Source organism: Pyxicephalus adspersus, chromosome 1 (assembly GCF_032062135.1).
Source record: "Pyxicephalus adspersus chromosome 1, UCB_Pads_2.0, whole genome shotgun sequence".
Taxonomy (NCBI): domain Eukaryota; kingdom Metazoa; phylum Chordata; class Amphibia; order Anura; family Pyxicephalidae; genus Pyxicephalus; species Pyxicephalus adspersus.
The window spans coordinates 126,643,969-126,671,537 of record NC_092858.1 but is presented as its reverse complement, the minus strand read 5'-3'; the positions used below and the strand labels follow the sequence as shown (position 1 = coordinate 126,671,537).

The window sequence follows — 27,569 nt, the reverse complement described above, 5'->3', positions numbered from 1 at the left end:
AGTGACTGTAATTACACTTTGCGTCAGAGTACAGCGACAATGCTGGCGTCCCATCCCACAGCCAGCCTTCTCGTCAGCTGTAGTCCTGCGCAGAGGCTATTTCCGGGCGTGGCGCCCCCATGTGACAGGCAGTGGGGTAGAAAGGCGGAACAGAGAGATTTCCCCAAGAAATTCCAGAGGCAGGTGAGTGGAGTTGTCATGGAGACAATGCCTGCCAGCTGTCAGTTGTGTGCAGAATAACCCGCTTGTGTCTTTCCTGTGCAGAACCCCTGGGAGGGGAGACGAGGGCCATGCAGAGCGTCATTAATACGGTGAAGGGCAAGGCTCTGGAGGTAGCCGAGTATTGGACTCCTGTGCTCAAGGTATGGGAACCATCATGGCAGACCTGAGCCATGCCTGGGGTGTGGATACAGAGACATGCTGGGGGTGCTGAGCATCCTACTGAGAATAATAGACACCCACCTGTCAGAGGTGCAGGGAGTTCCTGATACAGCCATATAGAACTGACCATATTATTATTAAACACGATTTATATAGCGCCAACATATTACGCAGCGCTGTACAATAAATAGAGGTTGCAAATGACAGACAGATACAGACAGTGACAAAGGAGGAGGGGAGGATCCTGCCCCAAAGAGCTTACAATCTAGGAATGTGATTTTACAATCTATGTATAGTGACAACAGCTATACATTGATGTAGTGTTTGTAAACAATCCAGTTTATATGTAATCAGGGTAAACCTAATGCTACATAGTTACAGGAAAATATAAAACTTTGTGTAGTCTTTGTACCGAAGTAGTATTGTCAGAAATCCAGGTAACGCTGACCAAACTCAACAATGACATTGCCGGTTCCTTCTGTAATAAAGAATCAGCTTGATCCCCAATCTTTTATATAGATTTAGCTTTAACCCCTGTTCCCTGGGAGGAAGGACTGTCGTTGTTATCACTTACTATGGTGGGTACATGGGGTACCGATGTCTGGCTCCCCAGACTTTTCACACGTGTGCTCGGAGAATTGATACAACATTCATAATGGGATGTGACTCCACAAAGCAGGCAGATTTGTTAGGGATCGTGTATGTTTATAATGTATAGTTAAAGTATATTTATCAATAAAGGGAAAATATAGTGTATTTCCAGTGCATATTTGATGGGTTATTTCAGTAATGTTTGATGTGACTATCGCGTATAACGATTTCTATTTATAAATCACTCCTAATCTCTTATAATGTCGGATAAATTGCATTCTGACTCCACCTGCCTATGCTTTTTTTTCTGGGTCTGGAAACCTTTCTTGGCCGTTTGGGTGATCTCTGATGACGTGACTTTTGCACATTCACATCAGGCTTTCACCCAACCAGATCTCATCATCCAATATAGTCTGTAGTGTTGTACTACATTCTAGCACACCGGTACCTGGCTTGTGCCTGGTCCTCCCTGTCAGCCCACATGCTGGCACTATTACATCCCTATATGCCTGGCTAGCCCAATATGATACATTAAACTCTTTGTTTCAAACACAATGGCTCCCAAGTTTTCAATTGGCTGCTGCTTGCCGAGGTGGCACAACGTCCAGCAGTTTCCAGTCAATAGTTGGGCCGACCTCTCAACAACCCAATATTAGAGTTCTCCCCAGCCTCTCGCAGCTGGGCGCACCACCTGGGATTTTTCAGTAACCATTCGGCTGTTACTAAAAAGTTGGGTCACAATTCAGGAGCCACCACCCATCCATAGCTTCCTACCACCCAGCTAAAACAAATGTCTGGAAAGAACACTGCAATATGTACCTTAAAGTGTAAGTAAAGCTATTCAGAATCAGCCAGTTGGTTATTGCAGAAAGGAACAGGCGATGTCTCTTCTACAATAAACCATCTTACCTGCCTAATCGCATTGGGGAACTGTCCAAATCCTGGCTTCCCCTGCGCGTGCTGGGAAGAATGAACTCCCGTGCTTTATAAGAATGGCTCCCAAAAGGAAGATGGTGGCACCCTCTGATGGAACAGGGATTGGCGAGTTGCACAAGTTTAGTTCAGATTTAACAGTGATGTCTCCAGACAGCCCAGTGCTTAAAGCGTACCTAAACTCAAAATTTTTACTTTACACAAATTGGTATAGAACCCTTTTATTTAAAGTAAAAATGTTATTTGTTAGTTTGCCCAGGTGATCAAGAATGAAGAGCCTTCCAGGGAAAGCTACGTCACGCATCTCGGGAGGCTCTTGGCTATTCTTGGGCATGTGCAGAAGGAGCCCTTTCATCAATAGGTAAAAAAACTGCCAATCTCGCACATGTGCAGTGCGAGATCAGGTGACGTAGGAGGAAGAAGAGAGAAGATGGCGGCATCTCCTACTCCCTCTGTGCCAGGCTGAAGACGGATACAGGGATGACACGAGACCTGATGGGAAAAAAACGCCCAGCGGATAGACTGATCTGCGGGATTGAAGGTAAGTGTGATTTTATTGTTTTGGGTTCCTCTTTAACAACCAGATATTCTATTCAGATCTATTGGAAAAGGGCAAATTGATTCACTACTGGAAAATGTTTCAGTGAATGTCATAACTGTGTATTTCAGGTGAATGATGTGGTAAAGTAATATGAGATAAATTATAAACACCAGTCATCCAGTGGATGAGTTAAATTATCCATGTGGCTGATTTGCAATTATGAAAAGGTTTAGAATGGACTGCAAAAGTCTACAGGTAGAGTAAAAAGTTCCTTCACTCTGTGCATGGAAACATTTCTGTCACTGTGCCACATGTTGTACATTCTTGTTCAAAACATGCTCAACATTTCCTACAAAATAGAAAAAGGAAGTGGCAATAATGCCATTTTTTACTTGTACAAGGTTCTCCTATACAGAATTCCTCTTTATCTCTGTAAATCTGCATCTTTCAAATTTCAAGTACACTGCAGTAGATGAATTACATAATTAAAAGACTAATTTACCTAATTTAGAAATATAAATGTGGTATAGTACAGATTGTCAGCACTCTCCATGAAGGTTGACTACACATGCACATTATTCTGGTTTTTTTTTTGCCTGCAAACTGACAGGCAGTAGCAATAATTTGCAGGAACTTTGCACACTGATGAGGAATGTTGGAGGTGTTCTCTTCTGTTTTCAGTCTGTATCCAAAGGGAGATTTTTTTATCATTAACTTTGCCAGCAGAAAATAAAAAGAAATCCTGCCGGTAGGCACACTACTTCTTCTCTACCCAGCTTTATTGAAAAATCACCAAAAATCATCATGAAACAGTTATTGTCAGATTGCCCCAAGTGTTCATGTTTGTTTGTGGAGCAAGAGATCATCCTCTGACACTAGTTTATTGGTCATAAGAGACATCCGTTTTGTTCCTTTGTGAAAATCGAACAAGTAAATTGTAAGCTCTTCTTGCCAGGGTCTTCTCCTCCTGTGTCACTGTCTATATCTGTCTGTTATTTGCAACCCCTATTTAATGTACAGCACTGCGTAATGTGCTGTCACTATATAAATCATGTTTATTATTATTATTATTATTATTATTATTATTAATAATAATAATAAACAAGTAAACAACTTAGGCTGTGTGTACACGTCAGATAATCATTGCCTGAGATGCATGGTTGTTCTTGTCTCTGGTGAAAACCTGACGTGTTCAGCATTTGCCTGACATCTTAATCAATCTACCATGCTAGAATAATGAATGACCGACTGGAAACGTCCACTATACATGTCAGTGGAGGACGGGCGTTCTGGGATCTTCCTTGCTCATCTTCCCCCTCCCGTTTTCCATGGAACAGAATGGGCACTGTGTGTACAGCACTCATTTATTCATCTGTCACTGGAAACAAATTTGAAAGATTAAATATCTGACAATATTCTGATTTTGTTTTTTTAGTGTCTGATCTCTGTTAAAGTTTAGTTTGATGCAAATTTTCAGACTAAAATATTGTTCATATTTTGCAAATTTTTTTTCATTTTTTTTCCATCACATAGGAGTCAAAATTTAAAGAGACTGGAGTTATCACCCCTGAAGAGGTAAGCAGAGAATTTTTGTAAATTGAAAATAAATCTGTGCAACTCGCCTATCAGTGCCATCTTCCTTTTCTTCAGCCATCTTCATTGGTCGTGCTGGGACGACGTAACTCCTCCATAGGCACACTGGAGTTATTTATCTTTCTGGCTTTCCCTTGCAACCAAAGCTGACGCAGTGCATATTCAGCTCAGCTTTGATTTTTCTCTCAATACAGATGTTTGCAGTCACCACATATATGCATGTGTTGGCTCAAGGTACATAGTTTGTAATAGTAATGCTGTCAGCGCCAAATTCGAGAAAGGTGTCATGGACCTCCTTCCATTTCTGCTACAAACCCACATTTAACCACCCGGGCGGTTAGCCCGACCTTGGTTCGGGGTAAGTAAAATTGCTACTATCGTTTACCCCGAACCAAGGTCGGGGTAGCTAAAAATATAAACAAGCGTGACATTGCAATCTGATTGTCATACAATATTGTATGACAATCGGATTACAACTGAAAAAAAATACTTACCCTTTCCCCGCAGCTCCTCCGGAGACGTCTGTCCTCTTCTGTCTTTTCCCGGCGTGTGCAGTAACGATCTCCGGGGTTTCCCGGTGGCGTCGCTGCATGCGTCGGTGCGGACGGGAGGCGGGGCGGGAATTTCAAATTACTTTGTATTGCACTCAATACAAAAAAGCTGTATTGAGTCTAATACAAAGAAATCTTTAAATAATATATATATAATTGTATTATATAAGCTACTATACAGTACATTACATTACACTATTTTTTTTTTTTTTTAAAGATTTTTTTTATGTTTTATAAAAAAATGTTTTATTATTAAATTTATAAATTTTTGGACATATTTCGGTGAGTTATGCGGTAATTCTGTGAATTATAAGTAATTATTGAGTAATTCGGTGAATTATAGCCTACAATCTAAAATAAATTTCGATGCAAAAAATTTAACACTTTTTGCATGGAAGTTCGGAAAGAATTAGAACACCCGGTGTTCGCGTACACGTCCCTCGGCGATTCCTGATGATGTGCCCTTCGACGGGGTCGTAGCGGGAATTTCAAATATTTTCTATTGGATTCAATACAAAGTTCTGTATCCAATACAAAATAATACAAAATATATTTATGTGGTTTTGTCTATAGGTATGTGACGTTGGACTCTGTTTTAAAATTTACAACACTAGGGAGGTGTTTTAGAAAAATTTCTATACAGTATACCGAATTATTGCATTTTCAGTATTTTTGATTTATTTATGTATTCTTGTTTAAGCTGATTTTTGTGTTTTTTATTTAATTTTATTAAAAGAAATTTTTTTTTTTTTTTTTTTTTACATGATTGTGTGTTTCAAACTTTTTTTATATTCATAATATCTACTAGAACCCTGTTCAGACATATTTCTGTAAGTTACAGGTCTACAGTTTAAAAAAAAAAAATTTCATGAAAAACAGTGTACCGCTTTTGGTACAGAAATCTAGACATCAGTGAAACGCCCCGGTGGTTAATGTGGAAGCTTATAAATTTAAAGTCAAAACTTTCCTTTTTTTATTTTAGTGTAGAGGGGTGATTAAAACTTCTGATGCCATTAGTGAGAGTACCTCTGTCCAAAGTAACCCCAATTTAGTTTCCATTAAAACAAGGTTTCCCTTTCAGGTTTTCACCTTTTATTTTTGATCTGGAGACAACCTACAATTTTTCCTTATTTCACGTTTACAATAGTCACCAGGACAAATAGTCAGAATCTCCTCAGCAGGCAAATAATAAAAACTTAATGCAAATCCAACCATTCCATACAACATCCAAAACAAAATCAGACCTAAAATAGGCTTTAAAGTGAATTGATGATCTTTTTAAAAAGTATTCTCTACCAAAAATACCATCCTAACACAAATAGGACAAAGCAACCTCCTCAAGGCTTGGGCTCCTTGCATGCTAAAAGTCCTATGTCGTAATCGGTTTTAAAAGCTTCATAATTTGGTAACTTTTAATTTTTTTTTTTTTCCACTTCATGTTTTTTACTTCCTTAAATTTCAAATAAGTTGTGTAATATTCTTAGAAAAGGGACTCTTGATGGCCTATTTCTCAAAAAGTGTGTTCTGACTGTTGTATTTTTTACAGCCAGCATGCTACAGTTTTAGTGACTTCCCTGTGGATTGCTCACATAATCATAGACCGTGTTTGTTGATGAACCTCCTCCAGCAAATCTTATGCTGATTGCACCCAGATTGGTTAATAGCTTGGCTTCAAAAATGTGATGGCAGCCTTATAATTAGGGACCAAAGATGTTGTGGGCATAGTTCTAAATATTAAATGAAACATATCCGGGAAAGACAACCAATCTCTTGGATATAGGTATTCAGTAGTTTACAGTTTATTAACCAATGGAGTTGTATACCAGAGGGAACATATAATTGAAATATGATTGGTGCCATAGGGAAAGCTATTTGTCAGCTGCAGATGTCATGTAATGTGTTCTGTACAAGTCCTGTAATGCACATCACTAAAGTATTCCAGTATGGTTAGATGTTGCATTGATGGAATAGATCAGTACAATACTTTTATTTTTCTTAATCCTTTTATGTAAAAATATTAAATGTATATATTGCAGGTTATCATTCTTTAGACGTGGTATCTGCAGTTGATTTCTGTTTTTCAAGCTATTTTTTTGTTTTTTATTTTCACCCATAGACTCTGCCTGCAACATACATTTAGCCCTAGAATGACAATGCTGGCTTATCATTTTGTATAATGAAAAAACAAATAGGGCTATGGAATCCTGCCCCTCTCTCATTCTTAGCATGGGGGTTAGTACTCCATGCAGAACAATGTAATTGATAACAGTCAATATACACTATACTATACTATATATACATATATATTTATTATCTATACAGTCAAATATTTACTATATTATATACTATATATACTATACTTCTCAAACATAGCAAGATATAGCAAGATGCTCTCAATAGTAAATTTAACAGACTAAAGTTTGGGTTAAAATAAGCTTTGAAGAGTATGTGATGTTTGCAAATAACAAGCTGCATATTTTTCTAAGTACATTAAAAGAGTATTATATCCAGTGGTCACAGGATGACAAGGGCTCTAATTCTATTAGTCTGTATGGTATAGGATGTGTACAAAGAAATGGAATCCCAAACTTTCACAGTTAAGGTTTACATACACTTGGCCAAAGCTCAACTGTCGCTTGTTGCAGTTGGGCAGCCATTGATAGGATAAAGTTTGTTTATTGCATGTTCCTCTGTATGAAAGGCTCATTACAACATTAAAAATATAAATATATTCTGTTAACCAGCGCTAATCCTTCAAAAGCTTGTACCATCACTTCCTTTTTTTCACACATATTAAATAAAATTTCAAATGTGAAGCAAGCTGCCAAAGAACAGCCCCTTATTGTTGTGTGTGTAACTTCTATCTACAGTTATGCCCAGGAAATGCCCCTCTTGTGATATTTGCCATTTGCCTGTTCATATATTTTTGTTGTCTCTGAGCATGGCCATACTACTTTTTAGATACTAGTAGGTTTGAGCTATGAACTATGAAACATTTGTCTTCCATATTTCAGCTAAAACATTTTTTCCTAATATGGAATCAGTGCTGCTGGTCAGTGTAATATTTTGAAAGGCTGGCAACCTCATTTATTTGTACGGTATATTCCAAACAAGGACTGTCTTGAGTTACCCACAGCCACTAATCAGATCCATTAATGTCAAAATCCTAGTGCTTTCCTTGTTATCCTTTTAGTCTATGTCAGTGTGGGTGTTCCACTAAACCATTTCATATTTTCTATCCTTCCAACGCAAGGTAGGTTTGAACAGATAACAATTTGTTTTGTAAGGTAGGTAACTAGAACATCTCCTCATTTTAAAATCTATCCCCTTTTGATTTGACCTTTTGTTGCATAAAATAAATCTTTGAATATTAGAACAATACTGTAAGGTATGAATTCTGTCTGTCTTGTGCAGTATTATTGTGATTCTTGGTAACCCCTATTTTCCGTCTTTTTTTTATCGATCAGTTCCTGGCTGCTGGTGATCATCTTGTTCATCATTGTCCTACTTGGCAATGGTAAGTTATTCCCCCCGGACTCCACTACGCTGCCTTGCATTTCACACTGTAATATAAGAGCGCACTCTCTTTGTATAATTTTAAAAATTTTTTACATTTTTGTCCACCCCTATAAATTTGCGGTGACTGAACCACTTTTACACAGATGTTGCTGATACTCTGCTTTTCATTAGTGTTTCTTCTGTGGGTGAGGGTGTAATAGAACACAGTAATGATAGGAGAGGGAGGTGGAAAGTGAGATTTAGGGAGCAGGTGAGGGAGCAACATAGGAATTCTGTCTGTGACAATACTAGTAATAACAAGTAACGGAGGAGTGCTCCCAGGGAGTGACTACACTAATGAAAAAATAAGGGGCTGGTAAGATATGGAGCACAAGATCTTGAGGAAGGAGATGGTTTTGGGGGTGAAAGTTTCCTTGTCGTGGTATGCCACCAGAAGGTGAAGTATTGCTGCAGGAGATCCGGTTGTCAGGTGTGTGCGTAACATTTCTATTGCATAGATGATCTGAAAGTTAGCAGTAACGAGCAGTATCCTATAAATCTACCCTGGATTTATACTTCATCAAGCTTTGTTTTGTTTTGAGAGTAACACATCCTGTCCACTTTGTATTGATATTTGTGAAAACCCTATTCAGGGGCTGTGGTTTTGCAGCTTTCTTTCTTACCACTCTGCCTTCAGCCTGCTATAGAGGATTACACTGGGGAACAATTTTCAACAATTTTTTTGGTGACTTCAATTTTTAAGCTAATTTACACTAAAATAGGCATGCTGATTCCGAAAGTGCAGTTAGTTTTCTTTTATCACGTCAGGTTTTTTCTCTACCGCTTATATTAATGCAATTACTGTAGCGTGGATTTGTATAGGCTATTCATTTACACGCAAGACAGTGTGGTCAGGTGAGGTTGTGCGCTGCTCTACGTAGTGAATAAGCAAAATTTATTTTTCTACTTACACGCAAATTTTTTTTCAGATCATGTCTAGTTCTGCTGTTTTTTGTCGTAAGTGCCTAAACCACCCTGATTCATTTTGTTATATCTGTGGCAGTTTCACCATTCCCAGTCAAAGGGCGAACATCCAGATTTTAAGAGCAAGCCTATTTGGCATATTTCAAAGTTAAACTTGGTGATCAAGATAAGTCTTGGGCCCCTCATAAGGTGTGCAAACAGTGTGTTGAGGGTTTTTGGATGTGGACAAAGGAAACAAGTCATAATATGCCATTCGGTATACGTATGGTTTGACAAAAGCCAGGAGATCATTTCAGTAACTGTTACTTTTGTATAGTGAAAACTTCAGGATATAACAAGAAAAATAAATGTAACCTAGAGTAATCTAGTCTACCATCGGCTATACGCCCCGTGGCTCATTCAGATGAAATCCCAGTGCCGGTTTGCGTTACACTACCCTCTCTTGAAGAATATGATTATGGTAATGAACTAGGTGACAACAATGATGAAGAGTTTGAAATTAAAGAGGACTCTGTTCGTAAGAGATTTGATCAGCATGAGTTGAGTGATTTGGCACGTGATTTGGGACTATCAAAGAAGGCTTTAGAACTCCTAGCATCAAAACTGCATGAGATAAACATACTTGAAAAAGGAACAAAGGTATTGTACTTTCAAACCAGAGAAATTGCATTTCTGCAGCGGAGCTTAAAGTGTGTCCCCCTTCACAATGGCAATATATTTGGGTCAGTCCCAATTGGTCATTCAGTTTCTCTTTGTGAAGAAAATGCAGACATAAAAAGAGTCATTGAGTTTTTGCAATATCACCAACATAATTGGGTCATCTGTGTTGAACTTAAAATGGTATGCTTCCTTCTTGGTCAGCAACGCGGATACACCAAGTATCCCTGTTATCTGTGCATGTGGGACAGCAGAGCTTGTGAGAGGCATTGGGTGGAAAGGAATTGGCCTCCAAGGTCTGCCCTAAAACCAGGTGATCCAAACATTCTACATGAGACACTTGTTGATAGAAAGAAAATTATATTCCCATCTCTGCGCATGGAACTGGGTCTGATGAAGCAGTTTGTTAAAGCTTTGCCAGCTGAAGGAGACTGTTTCAAGTACCTAATTTTGGCTTTACCTAGCCTGTCATTTTATAAAAATGTTTTATGTGTTTGATGGTCCACAGATTTGGTAGCTTATCAAAGATGAACATTTCATCAGGACAATGTCAGAAGTTGGGAAGAATGCTTGGTTAGCATTCAAAGCCATTGTCAAGGACTTTCTTGGAAACACACAAACAAATATTTACACAGAAATTGTCCAGAAACTATTGGAGAGCTACAAAATGCTTTGTTGCAATATGAGCATCAAGGTGCATTTTCTGCATAGCCATATTTCTAACTTCATGGAAAGCCTTGGTGCAGTCAGTGACGAGCATGATGAACGATCCCACCAAGATTTGAAGGTCATGGAAGGACAGTATCAGGGTAGATGGGATGTACATATAATGGCTGACTATTGTTGGAGCATCCCGCAGGATTGTCCTAACACTGAACCCTCAAGGAAAGGCTAAAAGTGTAAATTTTTACCTTTACCACTTACCCAAACAATTTTCAAATGTTTTACTGTAAAAAATGTCATAGAGTAACAATAAATCCTTTGTATGAACAAAAGAAATTTAAATAAACAGTACATTCAAGTTATTATTTTTCATTGTATGTAAAAAGGTTAATGTTTTTTGACAAAAATGGAGGGTACCCTGTATCTTAAAAACTAGATGTGATAGCAAAAAACTGGGGTCATTTCTGGATTAACCACCCATAAATTAGTAAAAAAAAAACAAGAAGATCTAACTCAACAAAAAAATGTGTTCCCCAATATTATAAGTGGGTATCAGTAAAACTGTCAAGGACGTACAGCTCTAGCTTTCACTGTCTAAAATATTTTTTGATGACCGCACCAAATAATTCAATAGACTGTTTTGGTCTGGCAGTGCTAGCACTGATAATTACATAAAGTGAACACAGATTTAACTTTCTGGCGTTATGCTAGCAGTACAGTGCTAGCAAAGGAAAATAGCACTTAACCAGTTTACCTTACCAAAACTAACCTACAATCCCCCTATAGTATCACTTGCATCAGCAGATGCCCTTGGTTTAGACTAGACACATTTATTAAGGCTCCATATTAGTCTATGAGGGCTGGTACTGTAAAGGAGGCTTCTGATGTGTAAGTCGGTATTACAACTGAATTGCCTTTATAATATTCCGAGGGGTTATGACTTCAGTGCCATTTAAATTAGAACATGCAGTCCACTGACCATAGTCCGAGAAACACCAAAGGTGGCCCTCCAAATTCAGTCTTTCTCCTTCCCATCAATAAACTTTATGAGCAGACTGGAAGTCCAACTGCCAGCACCAACCGAGACAGGAAAGTTGGAAGTTATTGCTGACAAGGAAGATGTGAGATTTGGTACTACCATTTTATTTGTGTTTGTGAGTTTAGCACAAGACAAGCCCAAGCACAATCTGTACTCCGGCACTAAAGTGTCTCATCACACTTCTTTCATGTATCTGTTCTACAGCAGCTTGTTGTGTTGAAAATGAAATTCAGAACACTCCGAACCCAGGAAGCTGCTTGTCAGGTTCATTCTGGGACACTGCATCTCTTGCTCCTCTTATCAGACATAGCAGGAAAGAAACTGCATTTTTCAGTCAGCTGGCTTGGGAGCTTGATCTTGACCAAGCTACGATGCTGCTGTTTAGGAAGTTGAGGATTTGATTGTGTTGTATAACAGGAATATACAATACAGGCTGTAATCCTCGCCGATTACCAAGCACTGTCACCACAAATTCTCTATAGTCTTTCAGATTGAGTAATGACTAGCATCTAACCTGAAAGATTGAGAAAGTATTGTAAGTGCAGGGCATCATGACAACCCCCCCGAATGGTGGATATGGTGCTGGCATTGGAAGTTTTTGGCTACATTGCAAAGATGTTTCTGGGCTTCTAATGAATTGCTGTATTATTAAGGAAGGGAGACCTGCTTTCAGTTGTGCCTGATCCTGAAGATTTGCTAGAGCTCAGATACTTTTGAAGCTGGGAGCTACACTTTAGTGGTGTCTTAACAACTCAGTGTAGCTTTAACATATATTTGCAAATTTATTTAACAAAAACCTGTTTTTAACTTGAATATCTGAAACTGTTTTCTGCTGTTAGTTATATTAAAGATATACCAACCCATGAGGGCTGTTATCATGAATTCATTTCTTCTCTGCAATGTTCTCCCCAGCCCTTTTTAGCTGGGCTCACCACCCGGCACTTTTCAGTAACCACCCAGCTGGTTTTGGGTGGATACTGTAGAGTTTGGTCATGATACAGGGGCTGCTACCCACCTACATTTTCATCTCACCCAAGTTAAAATAAAATCTGGGTTAAACATTGCTCAGAATACCAAATTAGTGAGTGGGGAGTAAAGTGTGACTCTCTGTATCATAAAGATCTGAAGAGTACCATTTGTGTCACATAGGGGGTCTAAATGGTAAGTACATATAAAAAGTGTTAAATATGACCCACAGTCTCCAGGGATGGGAATAGGGGGTGAGTCAGGGTGGAGCCTGGATACCATGGTCAGGATGTTGGAAAGTCTGGCTTTCCACATACCTTTTAGCCATCAATATTTCTCTTTCTACTGATCATTCTAATATTCAGTAACCTTTGTTTGACTTTGTATGTATTTTCTCAAAAGATTCTTATGTTGGCATATATAAATCCTGTTTAATAATAATATTGCTCCTTCGTATTGTAAAAAAATATCATTGGTTTGTGGCTACTAGAGTCATCTAGAAGTCTGCCAAGGAAATCTGCAGACTCTCATTCTTCTCAGTGTCTGAATTAAAATTCTGTTGACATTTTTCAATATGTTACAAAGGTTTAAAAGTTTAATTGTGAGCCCCTAGGTTTCCACATACTGTTTACTGAAATAATTACTCTTTCTGCAGTGTTGTGACTGCTGTGCTGGCAGCTTGAGTCTTGAAAAATTCATGTGAACTGTGTGTCTTAACTGATAACAGAAGCGATTATTGAGAGAGGGAGCTGAATAATTTATCCACCATTTTTCTGTATTTTTTTGTCATTGGAATCATTTTATATGTGTGTGCATCAGCTATGCATTTTCTAAACAAATAATGTATGTCCTTTATAAGAACACGGCCAAAAAACTTTTTTTGTCAACAGTAGCGCAAGCATAAGTATAGAAATTGGGTGTTTTTTACTTTTATTATCTGTTTACAACCCAAAAAAAATGACCATACATCCAAAGAGCTAAAAATACTTTTTATCTATGTAAATATTTTTTATTTTTAGGGCATCAGGTGAAGAATCTAAAGTTAAACCTTATCTACCTAGCGAAAAACAGTTTCTGGTGACAAAAAATGGTAAGAATATATGCTCCTTCTCCACACCATTCTCTTTTTTTTTTTTAGTTGTGTGTGCATATACTGTCACAAGTAAATATCTGTAATACAAAATTAAACATAGAAGCATTTCATCCAACTGTAATAAAATGAGGCACTATAAAAGTGTATACACATTGGGAAGAGGATTAAAATTCATATCAGTATCCAATTAGAGTATCTTTTTCCCCCCATCAGTCTGTCAGCACTTCAAATTCGGCCAACCCCCTTAATACTACCCAAAGTCTGAGGGGCTGGAACCCCAGTCAGGTCTAAGTACTGTTACCATTTCAGAGCTTTACTCTATTTGCTCCGATGACCAATGTCACCAGACCAATGAGAAACTAATCCTGGTGACAGATTTTCTCACTTTGGAGAGATTTTCACTCAAATGCTGTTGTCTCTCTATAATAACACTATCAACAAGCTTGTTAGCAGGGGTCTTACCCTTACCTCTTGGTTTTTTAAACCTTGGTTTTGTATTTGGCTATACTATAAATAGTTTAACTTTTTGAATATGGCCACCACAACATTTAAAACTTACATTGGCCTAGGGCTGTGATGACGGTTCGTCCAATGTAAATGGCAAGAAGAGGCAGATAAGGGAATAGCGTGTTTATATCAAGCTGTCTCGGTGTAATAATTCAATGTGTGCACTTTTTGAATTGTAAGGTGGGCCAAAGATGTAATGAACATGTCAAAAGCACTTTTTCAATAGCTTGATCTTTTTGTGTGTAAAGCCAGTTGAAAAACAACTGTTAAAATGGCTGATATTTTATGGGCTGATTTTCTAATAGCACAGAATTTTCCCTAGCTTGTTGTGAGCTGCATGTTATCAGTGTGTATAGTCACTGAGAATAGGAGGTGATGGGCCCCTGTACAAAATCAGCTATATCACTAGCACAGACATACTGTGGAAAAATGTTCCAATTGAGTATTTCTAATACTTCATATGATTTATGAAAATGAGCGGGAACACTCAATAACATGCTTGTTACTTCTTCAGTGCCCTGTTACAAAAGGTGTAAGCAGATGGAATATTCAGATGAACAAGAGGCAATAATAGAAGAGGATGATGGGGACGGTGGCTGGGTTGACACATTTCATCATGCAGGTGTGTTGTATTATTGTTTTCCTTGTTATAATGCTTAAAATATATGCAAAGTGTATTTTATTTTGCAAATAAAGTAAAATCAGTAGGTTTGTTTAAAGCAGGGAATGATTTAATGATGGTTGAAAGTGACCAGTCCTATTGCTCTGCACATTGTGACCACACAGCAAGCATTAGATGCTGTAACAGGTAACTTAAAACATTCCAATTTCTTGTCTGGTGCCTTACAAGGATCATCCATTCCTTTCCATCTGCTGCCCTGACCATCCTCCTTCATCTATTTACTTTCTCATCTGATAGCCATGTAGTCTCATGTGTGAACATCACAAAGGATAGTTTGCATGCAAATGTTTTCAGGGGTGCTTTTGTGGTAATACGTTTCTACATTTCTGGTGTTTATTTCACACAGACTTTTTTTAAACTTATGCTCAATACAATCAAAAGGCAGTTTCATCAAGTCATGGTACTTTGGGGTTGTACCATCAACAATGTGTCTGCATAAGCACAAAACTCATCACAAGTTTTAGAAAAATGTGAGATCCACTCCCCAAATGGGTAGGGAGTTATGTAGCAAGTTTTAGGTTTGCCCAGAGTGTTACCATAGGAGACCTGAGCTAAGTAAAGGATTGCCTGCACACTATCATGTGCAATATGCCTGCAGAGCATGAGCTGGATATAGGTATCAACCATGTATGGCATTAGAGATGGGCAAGGTGACTGTGCTCTTTGTTTATCGGAGTCCTCATTCAGTCTGCTGAACAGATTACTGCTTTCACTGCCTTCTTTGCACTTACACACAATCTGCTTCTGATTAGTCACTGATCACAGAGATTTTGGACTCCTCTTTCTGGTTCCAAATGATAGATAGTTTTAGTGCCAGAACCTGTAGGTTCATATACGGTACTTACCTTTTTCTCCCTCCTCTGCTATTGTTTTTGTTTTAGTCAGAAGGCATTAAATCCAGGTATGGGGGACCACATGATATTCCCAGTAGATGGCATATATTCGTTTGGCTACCTAGCCTTGTCACGTGTAGCTAGTAAAATACCTTCAGCTCTAAATTTGGGGCTATACAGGGCTTGTTTTTCTCACACAAACTGACAAATCAGAAGAGTTTAGGGAAGGAGAGTTCTAGCAACTGGAAAAGCACATTTTCACTTTAACTATTAGTGATATTACAGTGGACTTTATATGGTGCCAACTTATTTTGCAACCCTTAACAAATACAAGTTAATAAAAATAACAAATATGATTGTTCTGTTAGTACAGAATTAGTTTTAGGTGTGTGTTTGGTTTTACCTGTCAACCCTGTAAAAGGCCTTCCTAAGACTGTTGTTGTTTATGTTATTGTTTTTGCCAAGAAAGCCTCTTTTGTGTGCCTTTCTGTTTCTGCATTTATTTTGTTACAAATTGCCATTGCAATCCAGGTGGCAGCAAGAGAAAAATATCCTGCTGTCCTGGTTAGCTACCTTTATAGAAACGGTTAAGCAGTCTTTTGGCAATCCTGTTGCTGGTAAATTGTTACCAACAATATTGCTTGTGTAACATGGCCCTAATAGCTATACATCCCCGACCTTGACCCAAGCGTTCTCTTTTTAAAGCTAAGCCCCAGCTGCTTGCTACCACCCTTTTTTATGTATAAGGCTCCTTACTGGTCACTGAGGGTTGGAGGGTGACAGACATTTTTCACATTTTCTCTTTTTTATCTGAATTTCATGTTTAAATAATTATAAAAGCTGAATTCATTTTTAATACTTGATTCATTTTTTAGGTGTGGGCAACCTAACAGAGGCAGTAAAAGAAATAACACTGGAGTCCCAGGTTTGCATAAAGTCTGTATTATTATTTTTAAAAAATGCAGCTTAGCGCCCTCCTAATTTGTGGCACAGTTTCCATTATTTAAACAGTCTTGGTTTCTGGTCTGTGGAGTGTTATGGTGTGGTTTTTTTTTTTTTTTTTTTCTAGCTGAACATGATTCTAAAGTTTTCTTAATAACTTATTAATATATTATTTATATTCATAATGAATGTCGATTTTGCATTTTTATCTCTAAGGATTCTGGGAAAGTAGCTGGTAGCCCAGCTTGTGATGATGACGATGATGATGACGATGAAGGTGAAGCAGCAGATATGGAAGGTAAACATTTTAAAGAATCTAAACTTATTTAACGATACATCAGTTAGTGACTGACACCATAGAGATGCTGCTTCTTGTAGTTCTTTATTGCAAACTTTTAACAAAATCCCAAATCCAGTTATCTGTGCATTCCCTGTGTGGCTGATATACAAAAATATAAAAGCACTAAAAAGTTTGGTTTCTGTTTAGACTCTAGTAGCACAATTTCACCTTCTCACGTAAGATGAGTAGGTGACCTTGGCACCAACTTAAAAAAAAAAAAATGCAGGTTAAAATCATAAATTCACTGCTTGTTTTCTTTCCCATATATTATTTTTTTGTTTATTTACAATGTGCTAATAAACTTGCTTGAAAAATTACCTATCCACTTACCTATCCCAGCCACCTCTCTTCTTGCACACCTTAGCCCTTTTTTTCTTATGGAAATGTCTAATTGTTCTCTGGGCTGAATGAACACCTCTACTCTTACTCTCATCTACTTCTGTGATTTTAAATGTTTGGTAGGTTTCGGAAATTGTATTGATGCTCACAACTTATGGTGATACATAAAAAAAGAAGCATGTATTGCCTATGAGGTTTAATTTTGTACGGTCTCACTTTCTCCCTTGCTTCTGTCGTGACAAATCTTTTTAGCACAGACTAGTATACCATGGCTCAAGGAACCTTATGATGGAATAAATAGACTATCTAAGCTAAACCAATGTTCTTTTCTTCATTCATGACACAGTCATATACTGTGACTTTTTTTTACCCATTTTTTGCAGTGTGTTTTTTTTCAACATGCCCACCTCTCTCTAAGTTATGTGAGAAATAGAAATGTATTTCTGGTTTTACTTATGTATATAATACTTTCTTTTGTTGTACATTAGCTGTAAAATTTAGGAGGGAGATAGATGATGTTAAAGAAACAAGTCAATATAGCAAGTGCTCAGTTCCACGTCATGGCAGGAAACTTCCGTGACAAAAGGCAGACAGGTCAATCTTGATCACAAGTATATTATTGTTTATTAAAGTGTGTAACAATTGTATTTCAGGGAAATTACAATGTCCTTACTGATGTCCTTTTATCAGGGATGTAGAAAGTAGGTGTGAATGGGTAAAGAATAACGCAAAGATTCGTTTAGGATCTGTCCTAAGAAAACAGCCTAAAGAAGGGAAAACTGTATTCCTCCAAAAATGCAATGTCTGTGTACTACTGTGAACAGTAAACATACCAGTGATCAAGAATGATCAGTATGTAAGATCAGACTGCCTTTTGTCGTTGTGTTTTGTCCCTTCTCTGTATTTGTGAGTTATGCTCTACTGACTTTTATGTCAGTTTTGACTCACCCAGTTTATGTACCTCAGGCCATCTCACTTTATGGACCTTTGTTGCCTAATTCTGTTTTCCTATAAAAAACAAAAAATTGCAAGCTAAAGGAAATGTATGAAGGGTACATCTCTTTTCTACATAGGAAGGTGGTATGAAGTCCCCCTTAAATCTTTGTGTCTGCTTTATTTTTAACTCTTAGAACACAATGTATTTCTTTTGTAAGTCATTTAATTAGATTGGTTGGCACTGCTTTTTTTTTTTTTTTTTTTGACTGAAAAACATAGGTTGACCAAAAAAAAAAAAATGGTTGACAACCTAGGCAATTGTAAAACACTTAAATAATTCCCTTTCTTTTTCCAGAATATGAAGAAAGCGGATTGCTGGAAAATGATGATGTAAGCCTTTAGAATTTTATATTTCTACACCGGTAAACCTGGCTGAAGTTAGGCTCAAGTGTTAATTTAAATGTTACAGTTGGAACTAAGAGCGAAAGATAAAGTAATGCTTGCACATGTTTTGAATGCTGGGAGATAAACATGAGATTTTATTCAGAAATGATATATTCATAATTGTATGAACATCCATTTAGCTTTATTTGTAAAAAGAGTTTTTTTTTTTTCTATTTGTAAACTAGGCAACTGTGGATACAGCAAAAATTGCAGAAGCATGCAAACCAAAATCTGATGTTGGGGGTGACGATGCTATCTTACAGACCAGAACTTATGACCTTTACATCACATATGACAAGTATTATCAGACGCCAAGACTTTGGTTATTTGGTTATGACGAGGTATGTCCTGGGGAAATATGTTTAATGGACTGGTATTTGTTTTTTTTGTTACTGAACACGATATTTTGCTTATAGTATATTCTGTTGGTTTAACCAGGTAATTCATGTACATATTTTGTATGCAGTATTAGTAATAATAACTGGTAACCTGCAACATCACAGAGTCAGTCCAAAAAGGGTTCAAAAACTAAAGCTTTCCTTTCATCCTTTCTTTTCCATTGGTCCTTTGGCAAACTCATACCCTCTTTTGACTATTACAACCATCTGTTTGAAGATTACACTCAAATTTATCTGTTAACCCCTGGCTTGTCCCTCTGTCCTGGATAAAGTTTCTTGCTTGCTCTGAATGGTTGACTGCAACCTAATATTTATAGCTAAAACAAACTCGCCATCCTCCTTCCTCGCCTTCCAAATCTCCGGCGGTGTTCTCTTGTAAGTAACATGTTATTTTTTTCCCCACTGCCAGGCATGCTGTCTTGATATCGCCTTTAAATCTGCACTCTCATGCACTCCCCACATTTAGAACATCACTAGGTCCTGACACTTGCTTATTTTGGGAATGTTGCAAATGTGCCCCTTCCTGTCCCCAGAGACCTCCAAACTCATAGCACAATTTTATATTGTCTCTCGCCTAAACAACTGCAATATTATTTGTTCTCCACTAATCAGACTCCCACCTCTGTAGTCAATAATGAATGATTCAGCTAGACTTTATCCTTCCAACTACTCCTCTGCTTCTTCAGGCTTCATATCTTTACACTGGTTTCTATTTCACCTCATCAAATTTAAGCTACTGTGCTTTTCCTTTAAATCACTCCACAGCCCTTGTTCTGTTTACATTTCTGACCTGAAGAACAAATACACCCCTAGCTGCTCTCTTTGCTTCACTAATGACTTCCTCACTCCTAAACTCTTTATATTCACAGCTCCAAGTCTTCCCTAGTGTTGCCCCCCTGGATCTCCCTCCCTCATCCCAATATGTATGCTCCTAACTTCAAAACATTTAAACAAGCCCAACCTTAAAACCCACCTTTTCAAACTTGCCAACCCATCCTAATCTTGCTTTTAACCCACCACTAATTATCTGTTATTCTATTCCCTCACCTAATTTTGCACTTCTCCATCTCTTGGATTGTATGGAATCGGGTAGGGTCCTCATCTCCTGTGTCATTGAATGTCATCTGCAGTCCTATTTATTGTATAGTACTGTTTATAATGCTAGGTGTTTATAAATGAAAAGCTAATATTAATAATAATTCCACAACTGTCAGATTTCATTCTGCATTGCTGAACTCAGCACTTGGTGAAGAAGCAAATATTTACCATTCAGGCAATGTACACACACTAAATAAATCTAATGTGTGTACAGCAGGACCCTGATGTCATTTACTGATCCGTCCTGGTGGGTCAATAAATAACCAACCGGGGATGGCCTATGTAATCTCTTATAGAGGAGGATACAGTAGTGTTCCTCACACTCTTCCTCCCCCGTCCCTCCCAATGGAACTGAACAGCGTTGTGTATACAGGGCTCGTTTGTTCCTCTGTCATTTAGAATAAACAGGAAAGATTTTTCCTCCTGCATAAATCTAGCTTGTGTTTAGCCTTATACTTGAATATAGTATATAATACCAGATCCAAATATAAACAAAGGTGCCTTTTTTACCTAGAGAATACAGGGAACCTGCCTTGACTTAAGGATAAACTCAGGTCACCAAATGTGGTTGTCACTGCTAACTTTCAAAACCGTAATGAAATGCGAAAACATTAACATACCGTGTTTCCCCGAAAATAAGACACTGTCTTATATTTTTTTTGGCTCCTAAAAACACACTAGGTCTTATTTTCGGGGTAGGTCTTAAAAATTAAAAAAAACTTACCTTTCGGAAGACGCGAGCCCGAGTTCTGGCTTCTGACAGGCGGAGTGCATGTAGTATCACTCCGCCTGTGATAGGAGCTGGAACTAGAAAGAAAGCATCGGCTTGTGCGGCTCCGGAGTGTGCACTTCCGCATGCTTTCTTTCAGTGTCCCGCTGCCTTCACAGGGAAAGAACACCTATCGGTGAGTACTGTCCTCCGGTTTTTAATTTATGTATGCTTTTCTTTTCTTTTCTTTTTCTCCTCTGACCTGCTGTATGTAGTTAAGGGGGATCTAGAGCAGGGGTGGGCTGGCTGTTACGGACCCCCGCGTGCGGGGGGGGGGGGGGGGGCGGGCGCTAGGGCTTGCGTGCGGATTATTAAACTTTAGATTAGGATTTTAAATTTTAGATGGGGGTATTAAGCGTTAGATTTTTTAGGCTGAATTACAGTTTTGGGTGGGTTTTTTTCTGAACTGGACAGATTTACACTAGGTCTTATTTTCGGGGTAGGTCTTATATTAGGGCAGGTTTAGAAAATAGTGCTAGGTCTTACTTTCGGGGTAGGTCTTATTTTCGGGGAAACACGGTACATATTTACATCCATTGTATTGTATTTTTATTTCAAAATGTTTCTATAGCTTTTTTTTTTTTTTTTTTTTTTTTTTTAATCATACAAGGCTACAATAATAAAATAAATTACACATTATTGAACCAAACATACAAGCTAAAGAGCTTGATGAAAATGAAAAAATAGCTTAACAAAAGTAGGGGAGTATAAAGGGATATAAAGAACTGTAAATGTTGGATTCAAAGTCTATCAAGTAAGACACATAGCATGGGCCCAGTTAGAGGGAGAACTGGTCCAACAAAAAAGGGCAAAGCACACACTACTATGAGTGGACGAGAAAAGGGGCAGGAAAAAGGAGATAGTAAAGAGAGAAACTGAGAAAAGTCAAAGGGGAGGCAGAAAGGAAGGGGAATCAAGGTTAAGATTAAAGTGTCTATGTCTACACTGGATTGGCAGCCTTACTAGGTCTCCATCCTCTGCTACCACATTGTATGGTATTTTTAAAATCTTTATTTAAAAGGGGAAATCTAATTAAAATCACATGGGCTCAGACTATATCTTTTCAGTTTAAAGTACTTTTGGGTTGGGTCTTTAAATATTCTTCCGTGCATAGTTGTTGGTCACCAGTAGATGGCCCTGTGTCTTCAAGTATGTCTTCAAATATTTTTTGAATATTTTAAAAGCGTGCCTTAAAAGTCTCATGATTATATTGTGATACAAAGAAAATCTACATTTTTGGGGGGATATGGCACATTCTGTAAAGTATCTATCCATCTACCTCTGACCCCTAGAAATACGATTATAGTATCTATCCATCTACCTCTGACCACTAGAATTAAGATTATAGTATAACATCTGAAACTAGTTCACAGCACAAAAATATTTGAGGACTAATAACCTCAGAACAACTATATAGAAACATAGGAAATGGGGGAGAAAAAGAAGTCTTACCAAATATAAATTGGTATGTTCCTTAGTTGCCAACCCACAATTCAAACATTAATACATTCAAAAAGGAAAGGGAAAAAAATTCGGGAGTTCGTTGCCAGAAATACTTAAAACAAGTTTACTCATTAATTGATTTACATAAATAGACATGGTATTACTTCATAACAAACCTGTAAAACAATATACAGAAGCATTTTACAGTAAAGGGCCATCATGTGGCACTATACAATCAACTGCTAGTATTCAATCAAAGGAGTCCTAGGAATTATTTGAATCCTGGATCCATGTATAGATAAATATCTGGTACATAGAGAAAATATCCTCCTACTGGTCCCAGTTTCCAAGTAAATGGTTACAGTCGTCATTAAAGGTAACCCAACGTGTTTCGCCTGTAATCAAAGGCTTCCTCATGGGTATTAATGGTTTGCATGAGAGTAGTGCTGCACTGTGTGGGAACACAAATATAAGTGGGTGAGAGTGTGTGTAGGAATATTACAACATATTATATGCACAATCCTTGATAACCTCAGAGCAAGTTAGTTTCTAATATAGTGCTGGTATTTCAAGAACCTCTGTCCTCCACTTAACATTTTTAATGTAATATCAGTGACGTACTTGGATTATGACAGAGTTAGCTTCACTATATTTGTCTCAGTCTCTTTGTTTCAGAACTGATTATTGCACAAAGTGAAATTGCACTTAACACTTTAAGAAACAAAGTAATGTATCTCAATAAGGAACTAAGCTAATGACCTCTGGATTACAACACTTTTGTTGTATTATTCTGAGGATGTTTAGAAATAAATCATAAAATAAATTAGTTCAATTTCATCTTTAGATGATGGTATGTGTAGCAACTGCAATAAATTTCCATTGCACAATTTTGATTGTAGAATAAAAGCTAAGATTTCTGGGAAATGGAGTTTCCTTGATTTCCTGCTAACTACAACAATGGAGTATTTTTTTTTTCTTTTACGAACTTGGAGAATTCTAGAAGGTTTGAAATTTTAAGTGATAGTGTTTGCTAAGTGGAACTAAATAAAATTGAAAAAAAAAATGTGTTTGCAAAAGGGACAAAAAAGGTGATGTCTTTTCTGTTATACCATAAACTTACCTTCCTGTTTGCAATCTTTTCTTCAATATACACTGATGTCTTCAGTTTATGATACTGGGCATGCACACAGTGAGGGAGTTGTAATATTCAGTCCTGGCCAAATGAGATGGCCGAAGATCATAACCCAAGAATGGAGTAAGGAAAGGTGACTATTTTAAAAATTTGCAATCGGGCTGGTAAATTATTTTGTGTTCTGCAGTAAACCACCCGCTTGCTTACAGTTTTAGTTTCACCTTAAAAATAAAAGGTTTTGAGACCGATCAGGTTCCTTCCTGAATACATAGCCAGCAAAGACTATTGCTAAACTTTTTTATATTAACCGATGGATGCAGAGTCTACTACTGCAATGACTGGAAGATTTGAATGCTTATACTTGGCTAGTAGCCCTTATGCAGTGATTTGGCAGTTATAAAAAAAAAAAAAGGCCTGGCCTTAACACTTCTAACATGGCCACAATACAAATGCCTTTTGGTCATTAAATGTACATGTGGTAGACTTCAAATGAATCCCCATGGAACCCCTCTGGGTCATAGACCCATCTCCTGTCCATTGCTGTTGGAACACCCCATGTCGGGCTACTGAGGACTTTAGAGGGACAAAAAAAATACTCTTGCTGTAGACATCTGAATGACTATGAGAAAGAAAGGGATCATTCCAAAATGTTTCTGAATACTTTAAGGTCCCACCTTTAGACAGCCTGATCTTGAAATCTAAGGGAGTAGTTGCTCTGCGGAGAAAAACAAATTAATTTGTGGACTAGCACAGGCTTTTGCAGGTATCACTAAGTGTCTGCAGTTTATCTACCTAGTTATGATTTAGGTCAGTTCCGCAGTACTACAAATATTATTCCCTGTGTGATGGTCCTTTTTTCATTGTATATTTGTTGCTTATTTTTTACCTTTTAATAATAATAACTCTGAACGCTTAAAAAAAAAAAAAAAAACATTTTTTAAGGGTTATTTTTCTGTTTGCTTTTAACTATTACCACATATGTTACAGAATAAAAACTTGCTTAAGGTCAAATTGCTAACAAAATTGCAATAGACCACAGTACTTGTGAAAGAGAAAACTGTAAAAAAATGATGCATTTTCTTAAAAAAAAAAAATTAAATACGTTCTGTGCTGTAAAGTAATAAAAGACATTGAGAAAATATATGCACATTGAATTATTATTTGAAACAATAAAAACAAATAGCAGAAAATTCACCAGTCTGCCTGTGAAGGTTCCCATTGATCCAGACCTTTGTTTATCTAATAGTAGACCCAGAGTTACCCATGATAGTCTAAGACCTCCAGTTCCCTACAGCTTCTCAAGCTTCTTTATCAGTTACAGGTAGTCCCTGGGTTACATATGAGATAGGGACTGTAGGTTTGTTCCTAAGTTGAATTTGTATGTAAGTCAGAACAGGTACATTATTTTAATAAATGCAATTGGGACAGATGTTTTTCTCAACATAATATTAAGCAGCGTGCTGTCTGTTACTGTTAAAAAAATCCTCAGTTAATCACAAACAAAGCAAATAATCAAACAACTTTATGAAGCCTAGACATTAATTAACTTCTGGAGCCAGCTGTGCTTTGATATGCAAAAAGAAACAACTGCACTGTTTTGTCTTGGTCATTAAAGAGTTACAAGAGGTTACAGAAGAGATCACCCACAACCTCAGCTGTGTTTACCAAAAGATTTCTTCTCCAAATAATGCAAACCGCCCCCCTCCAAGCCTCCATCCTGCACAGGAGCAAGCAGGAAAGCCCCGTTCAAATCTAGGAGTTGTCTGTATGTCGGATGTTCTTAACTCGGGGATTACCTGTATATGAACTGTCAGTCCCCAAACTAAATTTACTTTTGATGGCTACAGAACTGCACTTTGTACGATATATCCTACTGTCATGTTCAGAAGATTAGATGATCAAGTATGGAATATTATGAGAGATAATAAATCACTCTAAAGTCCTCCCCCAAGTGTCATAACCTTGCCTCAAGAATATTAACATTTTAAGTAAACATTGTAATAACCTATAGGTATGTTGCACTTAGAATAAACCTTCCATTTTTTTTTACTCTGTAATTTTTATTGACTCTCCACTATGTTCATTTTTCTTTGTATTAATGGGTTCTAAGTAATGTGTTTTTTTTTTTTTTCGAAACATGAAAGCTTTTTTCATGTTTAGGTTAAGTTTTTCACTGTAGGACTAATCTAGAAATAGCCCTCTGCAATGAATTCACCAACATATATGTCTTTTTCTTCAATTTAAGCAACGTAAGCCTTTGACAGTAGAAAACATGTATGAAGACATTAGCCAAGACCACGTGAAGAAAACTGTGACCATTGAGAACCATCCTCACCTCCCCCCTCCACCAATGTGTTCTGTACACCCATGCAGGTATTTATGTCCTGTCCCTCTGCGGTGGATATTGGTTGTTAGTGAGCAAAGTATAAAGCAATAAATATGACCTTCACCAAATATTTTAAAGCAGTGTTTCTCAGTCAGAGGTTGCTGGGGGTTCCTGGAGAAATTTGTGCCTCTCCGTTTAGTTAACACCAGTGATCTTTTTTTCACTTCTTCTCGGTGCCCATGTAAGAGGCATTCTTCTCACTGAGCACCATGCTAATGTAGTGTGAGCTGGAGACATAATAATTATAGCTGAGGTTCCTTAAGACCTGGACTTTATTTCAAGGGTTCCCCCATGTTAAAAGGTCAAGAAAGGCTGTCTTAAGGTGTACCTGGTGCATGTTTTAAGTGACATCCTACAATGATTGTTTGCCGGGTGCAAAGTTGTCTTTTTCATTTCGTTGCCAACCTAACATTTTTTTTGATTAAGATATGTGTTAAAATATAGTTTGGTATTAGTGTTGCCATGTATTTTACTGGCATCTACCAAGAAACATAAAACGGAATGTAAATGTGTCTAAAACGTAACTGTAAAGGATTGACATGTGGGAGCTCCTGCTGTCACTATTAGCCAGCTTTGCCATCTTACCTAGTGTCTCATATCTCCCATCTCCACATAATGACTACCTTATTGGTTGTTGGGATCAGTTCTGGCCATTTAATTATTCACATTGCACACCTTTTTGAGTATGGTGCATCTAAATAGTACTGAATCGTTACTTTTACTTGATGTGTGGTACTGAGAAGTCTCATTTCATTACAGTTTTTTTATGGGTTATGTTTTCTTTTGACTCTATCCTAAGTGGAAAAAAATTATTACATAAAGGGTGTGTTGAGGATCCCTTTGAGGTTTTTTTTTCTGGCACAATGTTTTAGGTCAGTCTTGGGTCAGTTCAGATTGTCTTGCATGGCAAGTTAAGTATCCGTTATCCAAAATATTATCATTATCCTCATTATTACATGCATATAAAAAGCAAATAGTTTTAACTTAATTATCACCATGAATGGACAATACTGTTTACCTGTTTTCTTTTTTACCTATAGGCATGCGGAGGTAATGAAGAAAATAATTGAGACAGTTGCAGAAGGTGGAGGAGAGCTGGGAGTTCACATGTATCCTTTTGTGGGAAAAAAAATGACAAAAAAAAAAATATTTTTAAATTCAACTGATAAAAACCTGATTTTGTTTTAGCCAGTAATCCTCTTTGACTGGAAAAAGGAGAAACAGATTACAAATACCCAATATTTACTCATACTAGCAAGAAACAGAGCAGAGAGATAACCTCATTAGTCTGTTGCTTATTTTTTACTGTTGAATCACAGGCTAAGGACAGGGAAATGACTCGCTGGGTTGCCTAACTGCGGGTGAAAATAGTCAGGTCACCGGGAGGGCTGTGCTATGTGTCAGAGCTGTGTGTATCTCAGGGTTGAACAGACAGAAATACAAATCATTTGACAAGTGAAATAGCTTCCATGTGGTGGAGATTTAGGCATTACTGCATATTTATTTCTATTAGGTGTATCATTTTGTATTGGGAAAATTAAAATGATAAAGCCTAAAAAATGGCCCTGGCTATAACTGTGCACACCTAATTTCCTTAACCATGTATCTTCAGGTACCTGCTTATTTTTCTAAAATTTGTACAGGCTGTCATTCCTACAATAGAATACGACTATACGCGGCACTTTACAATGTAACTGCAACCATCCATATTCAAATCCTGTGAAAGCTCAATTTTTAATGACAGTTACACAAACTTCTTTTTTTTCCAAATATGCAACATTTCTGTAATGTATAATACGCTTATTTGATTAAATTTCTGCATTTAAACAA

At 37.4% G+C, this 27,569-nt stretch overlaps 1 protein-coding gene across 2 annotated transcripts; it reads left to right on the top strand.

The window, feature by feature from the left end:
- Nucleotides 1-90: 90 nt before the first annotated feature.
- On the top strand, nucleotides 91-27,569 carry ATG3 (autophagy related 3). 2 transcript variants are annotated; one of them, XM_072426773.1, is made up of 13 exons: nucleotides 91-183; nucleotides 265-362; nucleotides 3,980-4,021; nucleotides 8,058-8,107; nucleotides 13,417-13,487; nucleotides 14,512-14,619; nucleotides 16,388-16,437; nucleotides 16,671-16,752; nucleotides 18,425-18,459; nucleotides 18,699-18,854; nucleotides 25,599-25,726; nucleotides 26,780-26,848; nucleotides 27,352-27,569. In XM_072426773.1, the coding sequence occupies exons 2-13, from the start codon at nucleotides 291-293 to the stop codon at nucleotides 27,431-27,433; spliced, it is 945 nt and encodes a 314-aa protein (XP_072282874.1). In that variant the 5' UTR covers nucleotides 91-183; nucleotides 265-290; the 3' UTR covers nucleotides 27,434-27,569. The 2 variants fall into 2 exon arrangements, with proteins under 2 accessions (XP_072282874.1, XP_072282882.1); XM_072426781.1 differs by lacking the exon at nucleotides 3,980-4,021.

Coding starts and splice junctions, on each gene's coding strand:
- ATG3 (XM_072426773.1), top strand. CDS start 291: ATGCAGAGCGTCATTAATACGGTGAAGGGCAAGGCTCTGGAGGTAGCC. Junction 14,620..16,387: donor TGACACATTTCATCATGCAG/GTGTGTTGTATT, acceptor TTCATTTTTTAG/GTGTGGGCAACCTAACAGAG. Junction 18,460..18,698: donor GATTGCTGGAAAATGATGAT/GTAAGCCTTTAG, acceptor TTTGTAAACTAG/GCAACTGTGGATACAGCAAA.